This window comes from Ilyonectria robusta (assembly GCF_021365365.1).
Source record: "Ilyonectria robusta strain PMI_751 chromosome Unknown BGZ61scaffold_57, whole genome shotgun sequence".
Taxonomy (NCBI): Eukaryota; Fungi; Ascomycota; class Sordariomycetes; order Hypocreales; family Nectriaceae; genus Ilyonectria; species Ilyonectria robusta.
Window position 1 is genome coordinate 107447 of NW_025764491.1, and position 20222 is coordinate 127668.

A 20222-nucleotide genomic window follows, 5' to 3' on the forward strand; every position below is an offset into this window, starting at 1 on the left:
AGATGTACGTGGGAGGAATGTGCCGATGTACGTGATTCGCGCTTTCGCCCTTGCGAAACAACCTTTTCCCAACTAGAAGAATTAGATCGTAGGATGTATGTTGGTAGTGTGATAAGGGCGTTGGACCCTTGGAGTTCAAATGAGTGTCAGGCTGGCTAGCATTTCAGACATTAGGCTAATGTGCCTCTGGCTAGTTAATCTTCAAAGAAATCGTCTCTCTGGCCCGTGAAACGGCAAGGCAATTGCTTTTTTACTTTCTTACAATACGTGTCCTTTGCGGCATGCCCTTTGTCTCACTGTGCCTCTGCGTTGATAGCTGACGTAGTTACTCTTATCGTTATATGCCTTTCTTTTGCGTGTACCATCCGTCAGCATCACGGAAGCTGAACCAGAGTGCCATCGTTCCGAGCAACAAGCATGAGCGTCACGTCTGGTGGTACATGATTAATTATGTTAGCCAAGTCATACAAAATCTGAGACAGCTCAAGTTCCATTTGATATGCAAATGGATAAGATTAAGTGCTAGGTTTGTTTTCTTTAGACTCTGAGGGCTTGTTGATCGTCTATTGAGCTGGGACGAAAATGTCTTGGATTATGCATGGATCATGACCTGGGGAGCGTGGTCCATCATAGTCCATCATAATTCACCTTTTTAGCTTGTCCTAGTTCCATATTGCCGTAATTTAGTTACTACATAACATTTTGAGCCACTTGGTCCAATGTAAGTCATGCATTAGATGACACTAGGGAGCCGCGTGCATGGGTCTTCGTACGTAATTATCCTATCGATCACAAGTATTGAGAATTTTCCCACCTCCACAAAAGCCTTCAAAACTCCAAGTAATTTCCATCCCAAGCGTCCTGGTTAGTCACATCACCATTGATGAGATTATTGAAGAATGTGATATCCACTCCTTGGAAGGCCCAATCGGCTGCATCAGCCATGACATCTGGCATCGGGAGATCAAACATTTCCAGTTGCTCGTTTTGCTGAGTCGTTGCGAAGTTACCCATTGGATGACCGAATCCCTCGTCAGCGATGAAGGGGTGCTGTGGCAATTGCCCTAAATGCAGTGCCAAATCACTGGGTTGTGATGCGGCGGTGCAAAATTGCACGGAAGCCTGCTCCGAGGACGTAGGAAGAACCGTAACTGGCGCCGAAATCGTGTATGAGTTAGCCGTTTGAGTCTGACCCGAGGTCGAATGGGGACTTGGTGCAGAAAAGGAGGCGTCAGGTGCCAACATGACGGTTCCAAAATATGGAATATCGAGGAACAGAGAACGCCTCCCTTGGCCTCCACTGTTGTCATTTTGGGTTTTATCCACAATACTGCAGCTGTAGGTATCACCGGTCTTGGCAGATTCCGTTTCAAGAACCAGTAGTTCCCTCGCCAACTTTGCAGTCTCCCTCGTCAGCTCATCCTTGTTCAGCCGATTGAGCTCATCCAGGGTCTCTATCGTGTTCTCTATCAGCGCCCGGTCCCCTGGACGTTGATGTGGTAGCAGCCATGCAGAATCCTTGCCCTGGCCGCTTAAATGGGCAAGTAGAAGGGTGAGAGCGGCTGTCAGGGCGCAAAAGTCCACAATACGACAACAAAAGACTACCCTGACAATAGACCGAAAAGTGATGTACCTGCTCAGAACTTCTCGACTCGCAAATGTGCAAACCGTCTTGTTGTAATCGTACTGATGCTCGGGATCCTTGCGAAGAAGGTATGGTAAATGCAAAACCGTGAGCAGGTTATTGTGAACGATTTGCATCTGTGCATTTATGACTAGCAACATTACGTCGTCACCAGTCATACCTGGGCGGATATCCATCGGCTTCCACCAGTTGGCTTGGATGTTGTTCGCAACCCTGTTCATCGTGGCATCTATCCGCTGGGTTGCCGCAAGATCATAGTGGCCACGTTGGTTTCTGTTGATGATTTGTTCACAAACATCCACTTGTACTTTCTCCAGCCATTCTCCATCGGATTCGCCAGCTGTCTTATGCTCGGAAGCGAACTTGGCATTTGTGATAGAAGTTGACATGCCAAGTAGAAGTGATATGTAGCGCTCCAGATACGCGACATGCATCCAGGTAACTTCGCCTGAGACACGAGTTGCTGGGTCAAGTTGGTTCAGTGCGACAGGGACGGCCTTGCGATGCAGTCCCAGGAACTGAGCCAGTGTTGAGGCGCGGCGGAGGGATACTAGCGCCCGACGGATGTTCCCACAATTGACGAGATATACCCCTTCATAGATGAGACATTCCAGCCCTTCGAGAGAATCAAGAAGTTCGTCATGGCAAATCACCATGCTCGACGCTAGAGAGTAATACCTATGCATGGCTTCGCTAGCACCAAGCCCTAGCGGAAGAGAGCTTTCGTGTAATGAAGGATCCAGTTGCTGTATGCAAATAGCGAGTTGCATGAGTTTTCGTGCCAGGAGAACCGGATGGGCGTCAACTGGGGGAAGTACAGATAGAATGCTAGCTGATACGGAGTCCTCTTCACCAAACAACTGACTGTAGGGGTTACAGAGCGCTTGCAAGTAGACAGCAGCTCTGCCAGCCCCAAAGAGGATATCGGCATCCCGCTGAGATGGCAAAGCGGCGTGGAGAGTTCGGCATGTGTCGGCAAATTTGGGTAGAGTGAAATCACTCAACCCAGTGACGTCTTCTCCTGGACCGCGCAGGGTTGTTGTTTGAACTCGAGCCGCGGTATTGAGACCCGATGCTGCTCCCTGTGGCTCGCATCAGATCATTTCATTGGGGGTGAAGGGGGTTAGCTCTGGACTAATACGAGGTGAACACCTACCAGGACAGAATCGCGGCCGTCACCATCATTTTGCCAGCTATTTCTCGCAGCCGGGTCTTCCGCCGATGACCTAGGAATGAGTGATTGGTCCGGGGATGTGTCATGCCGATTTCCGATACCGTACGTGAGGAGCTGTGCACTAAGATCCTCGAGCATCTGCTCGATTCTCTTCAGTCTCTCCGCCGATCTCGGATCTTCCTCTGGCGCTGTCACAGGGATGTCGACGAGCCCCTGGCTAATGCATCGCGTACCTCGACGCTGACATCCTACGCAAGTGGCAGCGGAGAGATGGTCGAAAAAGCATCTTGTTTTTCGTCTCTTGCCTGAAGAACACAGTTAACACCGCTCAAAGAACAAAGAGATATGAAGAGTCGAATCCCGGGTCGCCATCTCGCACGCACATTCGACACAGCTATGAGTACCCTTGCGCAAGAGTCGCCGAGGAGTGGTAAGTGATCCAACCGACTCGACCGCAGACGCGTTTTCTTCATCCATAGGTAGGTAGAGCCTCGCTCGACACGCCTAGTAACACACGGCGGAGATCGGCAGGAGAATTCCGTGTGGAATTACTGTAAAGGTGGGAAAGAGGTGAGTGCTGCTGTCCGCCGTGTTCCGCCGAAGATGGGTTTTAGTCTCGTTCTATTCTTCGTTCCGCCGTGTTCCGCCGAAGAATGGGAGTTTCATCCTCAGCCGGCGTCTGAGTGAGATTTTAGTCCTGTGGGGCCTTGAACTTTTCCACGTTGATGGGTACCAAGCTGTCAGCAAGTCACTAAGCCTGAACTGAAGTACCTGCTAACCGACACATGTATCTACTCAGCCATAATTGGTTCAGGACTGTTCCACCAGTCCTTGCGAATCCAAGAGATAACACATTATCTCATGCATGTGACTGATAAGGCCGAGCTCTCAATCACGAGAAACGTGCAGGCGTGATTCCTATTCGTCGACCTCGTCCGTAGTCACATAACTGCCAACTCCACCAGCAGCGTCGAAGCTGCTGACCGGCTCGAACTGAGTGGTAATCTGAACTCTACGAAATTGAGGTGACTACGGCTATTGTGATTTGGTCCGTACTACGTACAGACGTCCGGGTGTAGGTATAGGACCCACTGCTTTCGGATAGGGCTCAGTCTTGTCCGCCGGTTCAAATACATATATATACATGTCTTTCATCGTGAGTGTGAGCAGTAACCATCCTATTCGCAATTAAACTACAATACCATCAACACGCCTTCCATCACGTTAAAATGTCTTCTATCGGTCAACTACCAATTGAGCTCCGTGTCCATCCAAAAGAATGGGATGCGGGCCCGGCGTATGAGCGGTATCCTCTCTCCCTCATGGGCCACATCATGCCTAAGATCTACGTCCCGGTTGTCGAAGTCTTTGCCTTGCCAGAGACGATTGAAGCCGAAGCAACTGTCCAGAACCTGACAGCCGGGTTGGAGTTTGCTATATCGCAGTTCCCCATCCTTTCCGGTGTCTTGGAGATGGACGCAACCACTGGACGGATGTGGGTGGCTAGACGGCGGGACTCCACTGTTAGCCTACACGTCAAGTACATGCTGCGTGAAGACGACTTTCCTAGCTATAAGGAGCTGGCTGAAAAAGATGTATGTCACTGCAATGATTCCCTATATTGACCATCATGTATATCTGTGGTGTTAACAGTAAAACAGTTTCCACCAGGCTCTCTTACGGGTAGTCAGCTTCTTCCGGAATTTGTCACAGCCAAACAGCTTCACTCTCCTCTTGGAGACAACAATGAAGACGGAATTACTGTCGCAGCCTTTCAGCTCAACTTCATTCGGGGCGGCCTTATTATTGGCCTGGCAATCCACCACTCTGTGTCCGATGGCCCGGGATGTGATGGATTCCTGACTACCTGGGCAGAGAACACCGTTGCAGCAGCAAAGGGAGACCCTTTCATCCCTGCAAAGCAACAGTTTGGCATACGAGGATCTCCATTGGATGTCGAAAGCCCAACAAGCGATCGAATGGAGGAACTCAAAAGCAAACTTGCTGTTGTGAAGGATGCTGGTGGCCCAATGCCGCTACCACCAGCCGACTTCAAAATGCCATCCTTGGTTCCGCAAATGTGGCACTTTGCGAAAAGTAAGACTGACCTTCTCAAGAAAAAGGCATCTAGCGAAGGCGGTAGCTGGATCTCCACGTATGATGCCATCATGGCTGTTTTATGGAGCAGTGTTACGCGCGCAAAGCTGGAAATGCTTCACCCAAATTTGGAGTCCAAGGCAACTCTAGTTCATGCTGTCGATACCAGGAAAGTCTGGGAACCTCCGCTTTCCGAGCGTTTCATGGGCGTCGGAACTTCCGCAGCACGTTGCGAGCCGTTGACAGTCAAGGACATCATCGCTCCAGGGAATCTTCCCAAGCTAGCCACTGCGGTGCGAGCATCGATTACTGCCATGACCCCACAGTACCTCAGCGGCCTGCTTCAGTGGATTGCCGGACACGAAGACCAGCGATGGCTAGAGATCAATGTCAACTCTTTCTTGGGTATGGATTTCGGGGGCTCCAGTTGGCAGGGAATGAAGGTGTATGAGACGCACGATTTCGGCTTTGGGTTGCCCAGTGCGCTGAGGTGGCCAAGCCCGGCTTTAGAAGGCTTTGTGCTTCTGTATCCCAGCCGAGCGGGGACTAGAGATGCAAAGAATGACGAAGGAATTGAAGTGTGTGTTTGCTTGGAGGAGAGCTGTCAAAAAAGGTTGATGGAAGATCAAGTGCTTTTGGAATATGCGGAGCTGAGGGGATTGTAAGGTTTAGATATAATAGAACGCTTGGCTCATGAGACTGGGCACTTCTTTATGTTTCTACCTATCTGCGGAAGTTGAGTAACACTATCCGCTTCGTTGAGGGCACGTTAGCTATATTCACCGAGTCCAAGCAAAAAAACAAAAACAGTTGTCTTCATAATTTTAAACACTTCAAACCCCAATGCTTCCACACTTGTCAGAGAGGGCTATCATTCTAGGCCTGATGCCCCTCCGCAGCCTTCAAACATTCATTCTGAACACAAAAGCACCAGCTTTCAAGTTCCATCGGCTCCTCCTAGAGTCCTTCTATAAACCCTCTCGAGACAACCTCGGGCTGCTTCAGCTCCAACGGTCCGCCACCTTTCTCTCTAGCCTTGATAATTTAACTGAGAGATTCCCGCGGCTGAAAACGCAAGCACGTCTTCCTTAATAATCGGATGGGCTTCTATCACACCTGGTTATGTCCAAGATTCATTCTGGCTTCTTTCTCCTTCCGGACTTGATATCGTAGAGGAATCTTGGGCGAAGGAAAAACGGGCAGTGAATTTCTTATATTATTGCTTGAAGGCTGATTGAACTATGGCTGACTGTATATTCAAAATGAAGAGTATTTGCTTACATACAGGATTTTCGCCTTGGTTGAGGTATCTTTAATTAATGTCTCCTCAACCCAAAGGGGTGTGTCAAGAGCTAGGTCAAAATACTAGCAACAACCTTAGGTTGACTTTAGCAACCGCTGTTGATACAGACTGCATCAAATTATGCATTTTCTTACACAGATCTAGTAGACCCTTTTTTGGCCGTAATCTGCCATCATATTTCTATCTAGATACACCTTCAAGAACAGTTCGTAAAAGACGGGTCTCCCGCCTCCGCTAGGTTGAATCACGTCACTGTTTTATACCGTATGTCTGACAAGGCCTGTAAGACCCTTGTCAGGCTTCGCTTGTGATAAAGACGCAGTGTGCTCAATGAAATTCAGCCGAGGCTAGAAGCTCCAAACGGCTGGCTCCAATTAGCCTATGGATTGAGGGTGCCCCAGTACGCTGCAGGATTATGGCCTGATGAGAACCGGCTAAAGACAGAAAATAGCAATTAAGGAAGCTGTCCAACTCGTTCTTTTCGCGGGAATTTCCCCTCTTGAGCCACCTTCATTTGCCTCGTGAGTAAGAACTTGCGTAAACCAGATTTACTTCCCAGGGTCCAGTGCTGACGATCCGCGCAGAGAAGGGTCCGCCAGCTATGTCGCCTCCTTGGCCTCTAGCATCTTGAACTATAGGTTAGCTAATTTCAAGCGCACGCCATGGCTGATCTTTAACTCTGTCTAGATACGAAGTCGGTGTTCGATCTATATAAAAGCTAGTCAAGCACTGACATCTCTAGAACGGTCGCCGCTATCATGCTTTCCATGATGGCGCTTACTTAGTAGTAAGCAGCAAGATCCATTACGCTTCGGAAGCGGTTGCGAGCTAAACAAGTTCGTAGCCCAACGACGAAGAAGAGCAAAACTGAATGGACCTGGGCCATCACATTTACAGCCTGGTTGTGGGAGGTAAAATGAATCTTGCTCCATTAAGCGACAAACCCCAGCGAGTTCTCGACATTGGCACTGGAACCGGCATTTGGGCCATAGACTTTGCCGAGTACGCCAGCTACCTCATTACAGATAGAATGATGGCTGACTTGACTCAGCGAGAATCCTTCCGCTGAGGTGCTTGGAACCGATCTGAGCCCTATCCAGGCCGACTGGTAGATGTCTGCTGCTCCTAAACGCGGAACCTGCTGACCTTTCCCTAGGATCCCCCCTAATTGCACTTTTGAAGTCGACGACTTTGAATCCAACTGGCTCTATGCCAGGCCATTTGACTTTATTCACGCCCGTGAACTTGAGGGCTGCATTGCCGACGAGCTCAAGCTTTTTCAACAAGCATGCGAACATCTTGTTCCCGGTGGCTACTTCGAGATGCAAGCTGTCGGAGCTCAGTTTTTATCTGACGATGATGCTATTGAGAAGGCAACCAACGCTCAGATGTGGATGGAGAACATTCGGAAGGGTGCTGCCATGTTTGGCAAGCCAATTGATTCTCATCCTACCTGGAAGATCAAGATGGAGGAGGCTGGATTTGTTAATGTCAATCAAGAGATTCGCAAGGTCACCTTCCCCATCTTGGAGTTTCGATTGGCGCTATGAGTACTAATATGAGAACTTAGGTTTCGATCGGTGCTTGGCCCAAGGATCCGAAGCTCAAGGAAATTGGACGATTCCAATCTCTGCAAGAGGCTAAAGTCATTGAATCATATACCCCTGCCGTCTTCAGTCGCGTGCTGGGCTGGAGTAACGAGGAGATACAGGTCTTCATTGCTAAGATCAAGAAAGAGCTTAAGGACCCGGCCATTCATCTCTATCTTCCGGTCTATTTCGTCTGGGGACGCAAGCCGGAGGGGGTTTAAGACAGGCTTGTTTAAGACAAACGACGGAAGACGGTTGAGCATTAGGTTTTTAATCAAATGCTAATACTAGACGCCACCGTTAGAGCTGTAACCGGAAAACATGGCACCGTCATTTTAGTATCGATATTGCAACTACATAATCGTTTTCAGTTACAGACCCTGAAGTTCGCCCCCTCAGGGAACAACAATCCAAATCCGGGGTCACTCTAGTCAATTGAAGAGACTGAGCCTAGCATTTCGGGGGCAAATGGAGTTCTGCTGGGGCCGTAAGCCGCTAAGACGATAAGACCGTTCACTGTTTATTCAAGGGTGATCTCCAGGCCATTTTAAAAGATAATACAAGGACAATAGATCCCCCTGAGAAAGTGAAGCAGTCCGTCGTGATGTAGACAACAAGAACACCCTCTTGTCGCGGGGTAAACCTGTCAGCAAGGGGGAATGGCCCTAGTGTTAGACAACGCACCCTCACTAGGTAACCGATGAGGAAACATGATACTGGGATGATCTTGAGTGAATCGATGACGGTGCTTGTGTTCGTGACTGATCTGTAGATGTGTTGTGTCCTTGTTCTTCGTTCCCCCTCCTCGTCTCTATATCTGAAGAGGTGAGGCCGAGATAATAGATCTGCTGATCTTGCAACAGCTGCGTAAAGCTGTTCAGATAACTTTGGTATCATCGTGAGAAATCTTCCCTTGAGGCGGCTGTCTGTGTAACAGCATCATGTATGCCACTTCTCAAACACGGGATGCCAAGTATGGCTATACTGGTGGGGTAGAGGGTTGCGGTAGTGCTTGAGCCCGAGCTGATGCAGAAGTGGACAATATGTACAACATCTACTCTGAATCCCGTCGGTTACATATTTGAATAGTCACTCATCACCCAATTCATGATCCGTTCCTTGGCTCTCAAGTCATGAGTTTACACGAACTTGCCAACGGAGCTCTATTACTACTTCGCCAGCGACGCCTGCGGCATGGAAGTTGCATGGATTGTGGTTTTACAGCAGCATTCCAACGCTCGTTTCAACCCATGGCTACGGGCCTACATATTATGAGCAATCGGCTCCAAGGTAACCCGAACTCACTCCATTGCTAATTCAATATATGAAGATATACAAGACTCCAAGTGTTAACCGAAGGTCTTCCCGGGATTTACAGATTCACCACCAGGGCCATAATAACAGCTCCAGAGCAAATCACGATTGAGTAACAACCTCCTGGAGAAGCAGAACTATCAGAGTCTGTCTCAGCCGACTCGTCTGCCGAATCGGTCTTGTCTCCTCCCGTCGGAAGAGCCCCGCTGCTTTCCGTCAGTGTTGCCCCGGTAGTGATGGGGCGAATCGTCCCAACCGCGATGCCAGACCCGTTGCTCTGCGGAGGATTTCCCTTGATCCTACCTCCCTCTTTCGGCTTCTGAGGTATCCCAAGACCTTCCCAGTCACTCCACCGGCTTCCATCCCATTCCCTATGCCATACTCTGCCGTCAAGATCCACAGCAAAGACGTTGATCGTTCCCGGCTCTCGGCTCAGTGCGAGGGGAGGACTATCGAATGGCCCGCCGAGAGACTCCCACTCGGCTTGCCAGCCAACGCCATCCTCGTATGCCAAGTGATAGACGGAATAGTCCTCACCTAGCACAAAGACATCGAGCCTCCCAGTTGCCCAGCTTACTACAGCTGGAGGACTCACCCATGAGCCACCAAAGTTGTTAAAACCTCTGTTCCAAGCACCACCCCAGTATTTCTGATACAAAGCATTGTCGACCCCGATTCCAAAGATATCAATGCGACCTTCACCCCAACACGTAGCCGCCGGCGCAGACGTGAACTCTCCGCCAAGGCCTTCCCATTGCGTGGCCCAGCCGTAATCGTTGTCGAACGAGAGGTGCCAAAGTCCGTCGTCGGTTCCGAGGCCGAAGATGTCCAGGCGAGATTTCGACCATGAGGTGACGGCCAACTCCGAGGTTAGGATCCCACCGTGGTTCTCCCACTCAGATTGCCACTGTTGACCGTTCCACTGCAAAGATGGCAACTGTTAAGGTCTAAGGTTCATAGATGGGAATATCAAGGAGACGTACCGATTGGTGATATAACCCCCGATCGCTCTCTCCCCTTCCAAAGACATCCAATCGATCTCTGCCCCATGAAGTGGCGGCGAAAGAGCCCGTGAAGGTTTCCTCATTCAACTCATCCCACGATGTTTGCCAAGCCTGTCAGTTCCAGGAATTATGCATCATGCGATCCGTCTCTCGGCCTCGAGCAAATGCGTCAAGTCGGTTGGATCCCCAGCTCACTATCGTAGGCGTCACGGCGGCAAATGAGCCACCCAGCGAGTCCCAGCCGCTGTTCCATTTCGATCCATCCCGGCTTTGATGGTAAATGGCGTTATCAGCACCGATAGAGATGAGGTCAAGCCGCGTTGAGGACCATGACGCTACGGCTAGTAACTGCTTTGTGATGGAGACAGGCATAATGTGCGGGCCGAGGAAGAAGGAGAAGGAAGCAAGATCGACCAAAGGACCAAGACGAACCCCGCCTTTCTTTTATGAGGCCATTCTGAATCTGCTTGGATGATGGGATGGTGGCGCAGAATTAGTTGGGGGCCAAAGAGTTTGTGGCTACGATCCGGAACAGCCACTGGTCCAGAACTGTCAGCTGGAGGCGCCATTGATTATTCGCTTCGGCTGAGCCAGGATCATGGCTGAGGAGGATGGTAACAAACAGATGTGGCTTAGACCTAGTCTCATTCGACAAACTCATAGTGACCAATCTCCCAAACTCAATTCTCAAACACTCTCAAATAACCTCACATTGAAAGGACTGTTTCCCTTCGTCATTGTATCTCTTGATAGGACGCCCAAAAAAACTATTGCGAGAACAGCCAGTCCTCTATATACCTGGAGATCGTCGTCTTCACGCATCATAGGGACATCGAGGTTCAATAATATCTTGTACAGTGGTGACGGGAAGATATGGGTTGAAGAATCTAGATCAACGACGAGAGGAACATTTATCTCCTCCAAGGTGTCATGGCTCACGTGGCACGATGACTCTGGTCTTGGTTTAGCTACCTGCCTCTTCATCACTTTATCCACAGGCGTGCATTAAGGAGCGTGCTTAAATTTAGTTATGTAGTTATCATCGTAGGTGTGCCTTAAATCCATGCCTGGACCTATAGACCTAAATTTACCGAGTACAGACCTATTCTCTTCTATATACACGGTCGGGCTCCTTTACTCCAATAGCTACTTTTTTATTGCTAGTTTACATGCGGCTAGAGATCGTACACTTACTTGTAGGAAATCTAGGTGTTACGGTATCTAGTAGCATTCTTCTGATGTCTAATCACAGCTTGCAGCTTCTGGTCATTCAGTAAGCGACAATAAAACATAATGCACTGAGAACCACGAGCCCTCATCATCTTTCAGTCGCCGACTCATTACAGATCCTGACCTGGTTGGCAAGTGACATGGTCTACGGTAGTATGGGCAGAACAGCGCTCTATCTTTCTCGAGCAATAAGTACTCGACTTTGTACGAGGCCATATGGAGGCATTCCAATACCCGTCAACTACACTCTACCTGAAGTTGATGCCGGAAGAAGGGGATAATAACTTGGTGTACGATTTAAGGACGACATCTGGAAGGGCCTTTACCAAATCGTAAAGGAAGTGGTCGGCTTACGCTTTTAGCCCGTGTGGAGATCTGTTATCTCTGACCTCCAGGAGTCTTGTTATTTAAGCTGCCAGCCGGTTTCAAGCCTTATACGGGCTATCTATAACTAACTTCAAAACATACTGGAGTAGTAGAAAACCCCGCGCTGATAAGCGAGTATGCTTTAATAGAGCTGGCTGCTATTATCGATTATAGCGTTTACCAATAGGTGATAAAGTAGTGCTAGCGACTACTAGATAATAAGGAATTAGACGACGGAAGGTTATTGTCAACGGAGTCAGTCCAGCTGATCAAATCAACATGGACGAAATACGAGGTCTCTGTCGAATCTTTTCCCGGTCAGCAGGAATCGGACCAGCTTCCAGCCACATACGCAACGATGTAGCTGGAAAAGTAAAGTGGAGATAAGCAGGCAGCTCGTCGTTCGCTACCTTCAGCAAGGATAGAGCCCTCTCCGCCCGCGTCGGGTCGTATTGAGGATGTGCCGAGAACGCCACGGGGTCTCATGATTGCTAGACCACCGGCTAGACCCAGCCCCTTGAAGGAGAATCGCACCAATGATCGGGCAAAGGGATTCATATCAGGCCCGCCTGTCCCGGCGAGTCAGAAAAAGAGGAGGCCAGCTTGGGCAGATGGGCTTACTTCGTCAGCGGCTCACTAGATATTAATGCCAAGACCGGCCCGTCCCGCGACGGTCGCGTAAAGCCGATTGGATTATCTTTGTTGTCTCTATTCTCGCGAAAAGAGAAAATATGCCATGTGTTGTCCCGAATTGGTTTACCGGATGCAGTCAAGACGGCTGCTGAAGTCAAGGAATTGCGGCATTTTCTCAATTAATATCCCCGGAAAGGCCTTAGACCGCTGCTGCCTGATTTACAACCTGCAGCGACACCAAAATAAGCAGAACTTATCCTGGGGTCGTTTCATACTCGGGCGAGAACTCATTTACCTCACTGATCAGCAGGGCTCAGGCCAATTTGTGGTTGTGCCAAGGCAACAGAGCGCACTATACCTAACTTAATCGGTAAGTCACATGCACTCCTCGGGGAGCGGCAGCCTGACATGTCCGGCAGCCTGATCTATTCGGCAGCCTCGTTTCGTGGCATGAACAACAACGCACGAGCAGTTAAATAATTGAAACTCCAATAGTCAAACCCCTCACGGCTAGTCGACCATCAATTGTCCCCTCAAGCCCTGCGACTGCGGCTGTGCTTTGCCTATAGCAATATGCGGACTTTCCAGCCCAACTGTACTTTGCCAACGACCCACGGCTTCGTGCATAATCCCAACATTCGCGGAACCATGGAAATTGTCTGGGACTCTCTCGGGGTCATCATCCTTTGCACTTGGTCGATCCTTGCAGTCCACGTACCTGAGCAATTCAACGACCCCGTCCCCGGCAATAGCAAGTTCACGTCAGCACTTGGCCGACTGGGGAGAGCCTGCTACCCAATGTTGATTAAGCTGGGGTGGGTGCTGTTCACCCTCCTCGTGCCCGAGTTCGTGCTCGGGAAAGCACTTAACGGCTTTATGCGCGCGCGAGAGGTAGAGAAGAGCAAACAACCCGGCGTGTCCGAGAAGAAGGCTGCGGTCCCAGCCCTTTACCAGGAACAGATGAAGGGGTGGACAGCCACTCACACGATGCTAGCGGACATTGGTGGCTTCGGTATTGATTTTCGGAGTCTGCTGCCTTCCCGCAGCGAGTCTGGCGAGAGTCTAGCAGCTGATCATGGAGCTGATGTGCTAGTCCCATCTCCAGGAAATAATATCGAACAAAGGAAAGACATGTCGGCACCAGAGATCCAAAGCCGAACCGACGACACTCCTACACAGGCGGCAATGGGCCGGTATAGCCCCCTACTTCCTGCCGATGCCATATCAATCGCAGCTTGTCCCGAAGATCGACGTCTCACAAACTTCATTCAAGAAATAACACACGCTCACAGTAGCCTAGGCGGGTTCGATTGGCAACCAAATCCAGATCACCGTCGGATAATAAATGAACTGGCGTCCGAAGGTCACCTACCGGAAGAGTGGTCGTTTGAGCAATTTAACGAGTGGGCTAGGTCCCCTTTGTACACATTGTGCGGAGACAAATGGATCCTCAATGCGACGCAATTCCTGCAGGCGGCGGAAAGAGGACTTATTGCACTACCGACCCGAGAGGTCACAGAGAGCGTCATTCGGGACAAAAGCAAGAGCAGTGACCTCGTGTCCTTTTTTGCCTTGGTCCAGATCGTACAGTTAGCAGCTTCGTTGGTCGACCGGGCCACCCACCACATAGCGATCAGCCAGCTGGAGATGGTCGCACTCGCCTACGGTGTTTGTGGTATAGTTTCTACTTTCTGGTTTCTGTCATTGAATCGTCACTACATAGACTAACATGACAAAGCCATTGCAACGTACCTTCTCCAGTGGTCATGCCCGAAAGACGTTGAGGTACCTGTCTTCGTACCCGCACTAAGGGCAGCATCGAAGGAAGACGTCATGCTGATAAGTCGGCAAGGGCAGGCAAGGTGGTGGTGGGGGGGCATGTTTCAACTTGGTCGCACATACACCATTCCATACCTTTTCACGCCCAGACATTCTTTAGGCCATGACGTCGGGACCTTGATAGCGCTCGTGATCTTCGGATCCTTCCACTTGTTGGCCTGGGGATTCCCATTCCCTTCTGCCGTCGAACGACTTATATGGCAGATCGCTTCGGTAGCAATCACAGTGATTCCGGCAGCGATACTGGTCGTTATGGCGCTTTTGTTGCTAGGGGTTTCCGGTCCAATTCGGTCTGTATCTGGAGAGGGCACACTCTTATGGTTTAGCCTTTATCCTATGATATTAGTTTCGGCTTTATTCGGCTTGGGGAGGATGTTTCTGATTGTGGAAGCTTTTCGATCTTTATACTTTCTTCCTCCATCTACCTATATTGCTACGGGCAGCAGTAATATGCCCGGTATTAGGTAGTTAACATTCAGAGTTTCATCTATTTAGAATTCTCTATTAATATATATAATAAGTGAGTCAGTTGCAGTTCGAATGGCTGGCATCCAACTTCATCCATGCTTATTATTCCTGGCACATTGTAAACATGGCACGAATCCAGAGCCCTCACTAGATTTAGAGGGCCTGATTCGTCAGATCTAACACATCGTGACCAAGAGTCCCGACAGACTCAATGGCTGCTGAGGCAGAATTATTGGTGGAGCATGAATCTGGGCTGCTGCCTATTATGGGGCCGGCTGACGCGGATCCGCAAATGCGAGTCTGCGTGTGATCATCCGCCTGGGTCAAATCAGTCAGCTCCACTGTCCCATGGGTAAGCTCTCCTAGCAATCCGTGCAACACAATTAGTATGCATTTATTGCTTGGATCGATTGAAAGCTTGCTTCTCACCTTGCCCATGCCCGCGAACTGTGGTTTTCGCTGCTTTCATGACTAAAATGTGAAATGGCGTATCGCAGAATGCGACAATAATTGCCGACGTGTGGTGTTGATAGGTTTCTTGGGAGAAGGCTGGCCACCTTCGGCTCTGTATGGTGCGAACTCTACCGGACTCTGCGCCCAACGTGGCAGCATTGAGTGCTGCGCTATTTTCTTGATGTCGATGTTCTCTTCCCACTAATACATTTAACGTCGGGATTGAAACCGGTGGCGAAACACGACGGAATACAGCTATCGGATGATGCTTTCTCGGAAGCATTGGATAATAATTACCTGGCTTAGGTGATAGGGCTGATAGTAAAGATAAATAGGGCAGGGATCTAGGCTATTATAGATAGAGTACTGGACTGGGAAAGATAGTGCGGTATAACGTTTAAAGGTAACAAGATGACTATCATACACTTCACGCGTAATTCCGAGCGTACCGGTGACAAGCCATTCGTAATTAAGGGAAAAGGAGTTAATCCGACATAAAGCGCTAAAGTCCTAGGAGTGGTGATAGATGCGAGGCTACGGCTAGAGCAAAGCCTTGACAGAGCATATTATATATTTTCGAGAGCTTCGACAGAGCTTTTCAACACTTGAAACTCTTTCATAATCATCTCCTTTCGCGTGCCTACGTTGTCTTCTTCTTGAACGAGCCACCTGATTGTTTGGAGACCGAGATCCTCAGGAATAATCTCCTCCAGGTTCCGTAGGAAGTGGCGCTCAATCACTTGCCGCAACACATTGGCGATATAGATATCTCGGTCAATCTTGGGACACCAATGTCAGCCGTTTCCTCCGTAACGCATCACAGGGCCGAATCACTAGGTAATGCAACCACATAGCATCCAGGTACGTCTCAGCTACGTCCTCAACAGGTTGCTGCTTACTGTACAGCCCGGAGTGCCTTGTATATATGTTACAGTCGAGGTTTCCGGCCTCCCCCTGCAGCAACGACTCGATCTTATGGATGGCTCTTACAGCGCGTCTGAAGTCTCGCTGTTGATGGTGCGGCCTGGAATCCTTCACAAAGCGGACATCGACGTTCCTGGCAAAACGCAGCAGCATATGTTGATCTGGGGGTTAGGTTTAGTGTAACGGTCGTGTCTTCTGGTCTGCCGTAGACGTGGTCTAGGGTAGGTAGAAGGTTGGGTACTGGGGGTATAAACCGTAGGTTTATATTAGCAGAGCAGTTAGGGCGTTACTTACAGAGGAAGAATTACGTCTGGTAATAGTTAAGTACAGTAATATATAGTAAGTCAAGGTAATTGAGGTAACTAAGTTATATTAATAGCTGAGTAGCTGCTTATCCTAGATAGGCACTTCTTAGATAACTATATACTAGGCGGATTACTTAGGCAGAGTCCGGATTACTGGTAATTCTAGAGATCACTGGTGATCTCTAAAAATCACTGGTGATTTATATAGGTCCCGTGGTGATCTATCGGTGGCCCTATTCTTCCGTTCCGGACGGGTGGGTCCCTTAGTGTAAGCTGCAGCGATATAACTTTGCCCAGGGGGGTTTTGTGGGGCCGCACGTGACGTCAGGCGTCCATGTTGTATGGGCCGTAATAATACTAAAGGTATCGATCCCGAGACCGGATTCCTAGGAATCCAGGCCTTTGAGGCCGGCAGGCTAGAAACCCAATACTAGTTGAACCTTCCTCTTAGACCCTTCTATCTGACATATCCAAGGTTATCGTCAGTTTCTTTATCTATAAAACTGACTCAAAGACCCTTATTAGATAGAAAGAATTATTAGAGGCCAAAAGCTATAAGAAGGGTCTGTAGCGCTCTAACTGCAGAAATCCACTGTTACGCAGTAGCGGCCGCGCCTAACAGCCACAAGGTCGCAGCTGCGTCGCAGAATTGCCGCAGCTAGCTTTCAGCTAGTAAGTGGCTGAGGAAGTTATGGAATACGGGCTAAGTGTAACTAGCTGGATCTGAGAGCTCCGACTGGGTTATAAGAGACCCAGCCAGGCTGGAGTCTCAGAATTAAAAAGGCTAATTAAACTAGCTAGACCTAAGTAGCTAAGCTACAGCTAGCTAGCTGGGGTATTAGAAGAAGGGATACTAACTCTAGCTATAAGAGAGCTATTAGAGAAAAAGGGAAAAAGGGAGGCTAGAGATTAATATAGTTACTAGTATTATTTCTACTAGCTAGCTGCTATCTTATAGTGTGTCTGCCCTCTTTACTTTCTTATATATAACCAGCCCTAATAAGAATATCAAAAGCTTCTTATATATATAGATTATTTCCATCTAGGTACTAAATGCAATATATAGCCTAGTATTAAGACTAATATAATTATAAGAGAACCTAGGTAAGGTTGCCTTAAGGATAACTAGCCTGGTATAATATATAAGTTTTACTAGTATGGGAGTAAATTAACCTAGGCGGAGGAACTTATTTCCTTATAGGCTAAAGAGGCCCTAAATAACACTGAAATAGATTAATAGTATTAAGCTTAATCTACTATTCTTAAAATCTTCTATAGCTATAAAGTATAGAAGCTGTAGTATAATATTAGCAGTAGGGTTATACTCTATCTCCTTTCTATTATTTAAGGGCTAAATTAGGTTATCTAAAAGGTATTTGCTATTATAATACTAATCCTCCCCCTCCTTCTTCTACTCTTTATTATCTTTATTATTATTATTCTTATCTTTACTATTAAATAGAATACCGGGCTTATTACTAATATATTTAGTAGTATAAAACTCTATAGTAGGCTCTTCTATTTTTTATACTTAATTATTCTATAATTATATTAATATTATAGCTTAAGATTAAAAGAACTCTCTTATTATTATTAACTTTATTATTATTTAGGAAAAATATTATAAATAAAGCTAGAAATAAAGATAATATTTATATTTATTCTAATAAGCTTATTTAAAGCTTAAGTATATAATAAGCTTAAAGGGTATTTTAAAAGTATATCTAGAAATTATATTATAAAGTTACTATTAAAGTAAAATATTAATATACTATATTATATTTCTATATTAATTAAAGAAATAATTAAGTATTATTACTATTAAAGCTAGCTTTTACTTATTATTAGCTAAATTTTCTAAAGCTTATCTATTATAGTTATTTAAATAAAAAGAGTAGCTAGTATTTATAAGTAGTTTTAAAAGTAAAATAAAAATTTCTTTATATATATTACTATATTCTTTAAAGATATATTTTTAATTAATCTAGTATATTTAAATAGTTAATAAGCTAGCTATTAATATACTGCTATCTACTAGCTTTAAGTAGTAGAATAATAGCTAGTTAAAATACTAATACTCTTTTAATTATAGTTATTCTATAAAAGCTTATATAAATACTAAAGCTATCTTAAGAAATATATAGCTATTAATAGCCTACCTAACCTACTAGAAGCAGTCTTATTAAATAATCTATAAATATTAGATATCTCTTATACTCTAGCTTTAAAATAAAAGCTTCTTATTAATATAATCTCATATCCAAGCCTTTATTATATCCAGTATATAAACCTTAGTTACACTATATATTAGTAGAGTATTTATTCCACTTTTAGTATAGCAGTTAATATAATAGCCTTCCTATTATATTAAGCAGCAAGCCCTATCTTACTATAATAAGCCTTCTTAATATACTTTACTATTACTTTATTATTAATTGAGTATAGAGTGTAGTATTTACAAGCTAAACCCTCCTATAATGCTAAGTATAAATAAGAGCTGGAGTAATTAGGCTATAGTAGACGCTCTGCTAGATCGGGTAGGTTTAAGGAATAGATAAGAGACTTAAGTCCCCAATAGGCTAACTTTAATACTCTATACTTTTCTCTAAGGTACCTCAAGACCCGATTACTATCTGCTTTGAGGGCAAAGCTATATACAGTGCAGATAATTGCTAGCTCTGGGTTTAGATAGGCTGAGCCCAGCTAGCCTTCGATGCTATGGGGTACTTGGGTGGATTACTAGGCCGCCCCCTTACTGAGGTATGCAGGCAGTTATATTTGGATGGGAAAGAGATGGAGGATAGAAACGATAATGCGGCTGTGAGTATAGGCGGCGTTGAGGAACTGCAATTGAGAAAACCAATATACTCAGGGATGCAGTTCTTCAAGGCTCCTTCTTTTACTCGACTCCGGCACACATTACATCAGTGGACAAGCATCTATATTTGAAGGCCAGGGGCTATAGACACTTAATTAGTTGACATATTGTACCTCAATTATCTCTACAGGGATTGTACAGGGGTAGATACATTGGCGTACTGGAAACGGGGCGCGTTTCGTGTTTTGTTCGTGTTTTTATTAGAAATTCGCAAAAGTAGAAACGGGGCCCGTTTCTAAGAGACGTAAACCTGGTAGAGGTCATAGAATGTAATTGGACTAAAAGTGGAAACGGGGCCCGTTTCTACGCATAATACTTGAGTAGGGTCATTCAGTAGCAAGCCGGATGTCCACAGAAGGCAGGTGGCTGCACCGATAGAAGAGCGATGGAGGAAACCTGATGAAGATAGAAGCCTCAGGAGCTCTTTTTCGTGTATACCAATCCACTTTAGGCGGATTCGCGCCAAGAACCAAACGGTCAGAGACAGGTCCTGCGATGCTCGTGGGCCGTCTTCCTCAAGTGGACGATCAGCCAAGCAGACTTGTTGAGTCGAGTTATTCGTATGCCCCGCATGGGTCAAACCGAAAGGCTCGAAGAAGTACCGGACGCATGGGTCATGTGAGATGCGTCTCGTATCTTCAAAGAACAAACTCAAAGCGGCCGAGTGCAACGGTACAATTCCTCTCGGCTGGCTAGCCCAAGTGTGTCAGTCAGTTCGAGGTTCGCCAATTTCACCAACCTGTTCGTCCGTTTCGCCCTTACAGGGGTGGTACCGATGTTCGAAAGTCCCCCTATCGTCTCGATATTCTGCACGTCAAAGCAATTAAAGGGAACCCCCTTTTCTGGTGATGAGTATATACGCCATACCGATAACACTCAACACGTATACGGTCACATTAAGATCTGATAACTCATACTATCGTCTCATCGCACGCTCCGGTAGGGCATATTGTTGGTCATAAGCCTCGGTGCTTCATCGTTATTCATTAGGTATTCAAAA

General features: G+C 47.1%; 5 protein-coding genes across 5 annotated transcripts; 3 read left to right on the forward strand and 2 right to left on the reverse strand.

Annotated features, from left to right (window-relative positions):
- Window positions 1-755: 755 nt before the first annotated feature.
- On the reverse strand, window positions 756-3373 carry BGZ61DRAFT_193461 (uncharacterized protein). The gene is made up of 3 exons (XM_046237831.1): window positions 3203-3373; window positions 2802-3124; window positions 756-2727 (listed from the first exon to the last, which is right to left on the reverse strand). The coding sequence occupies exons 1-3, from the start codon at window positions 3294-3296 to the stop codon at window positions 829-831; spliced, it is 2316 nt and encodes a 771-aa protein (XP_046094553.1). The 5' UTR covers window positions 3297-3373; the 3' UTR covers window positions 756-828.
- A 675-nt stretch (window positions 3374-4048) lies between these two features.
- Window positions 4049-5581, forward strand: BGZ61DRAFT_373152 (transferase family-domain-containing protein; the record flags this gene model as incomplete). The annotated part of the gene is made up of 2 exons (XM_046242231.1): window positions 4049-4414; window positions 4481-5581. The coding sequence occupies 2 exons, from the start codon at window positions 4049-4051 to the stop codon at window positions 5579-5581; spliced, it is 1467 nt and encodes a 488-aa protein (XP_046094554.1).
- A 1554-nt stretch (window positions 5582-7135) lies between these two features.
- Window positions 7136-8029, forward strand: BGZ61DRAFT_486897 (UMTA methyltransferase family protein; the record flags this gene model as incomplete). Its single annotated transcript, XM_046249905.1, has 4 exons — window positions 7136-7221; window positions 7271-7327; window positions 7376-7730; window positions 7790-8029. 4 exons carry the CDS (start codon window positions 7136-7138, stop codon window positions 8027-8029), a joined length of 738 nt encoding a protein of 245 aa, XP_046094555.1.
- Window positions 8030-9180: 1151 nt separating this feature from the next.
- Window positions 9181-10498, reverse strand: BGZ61DRAFT_486898 (uncharacterized protein; the record flags this gene model as incomplete). Its single annotated transcript, XM_046249906.1, has 3 exons — window positions 9181-10059; window positions 10106-10237; window positions 10322-10498. The coding sequence occupies 3 exons, from the start codon at window positions 10496-10498 to the stop codon at window positions 9181-9183; spliced, it is 1188 nt and encodes a 395-aa protein (XP_046094556.1).
- A 2471-nt stretch (window positions 10499-12969) lies between these two features.
- BGZ61DRAFT_594643 (uncharacterized protein) lies at window positions 12970-14632 on the forward strand (the record flags this gene model as incomplete). Its single annotated transcript, XM_046256859.1, has 2 exons — window positions 12970-14030; window positions 14094-14632. Coding segments are annotated over exons 1-2 (1566 nt in total), but the record flags the coding sequence as incomplete, so codon positions are not given.
- Between the last annotated feature and the right edge of the window lie 5590 nt (window positions 14633-20222).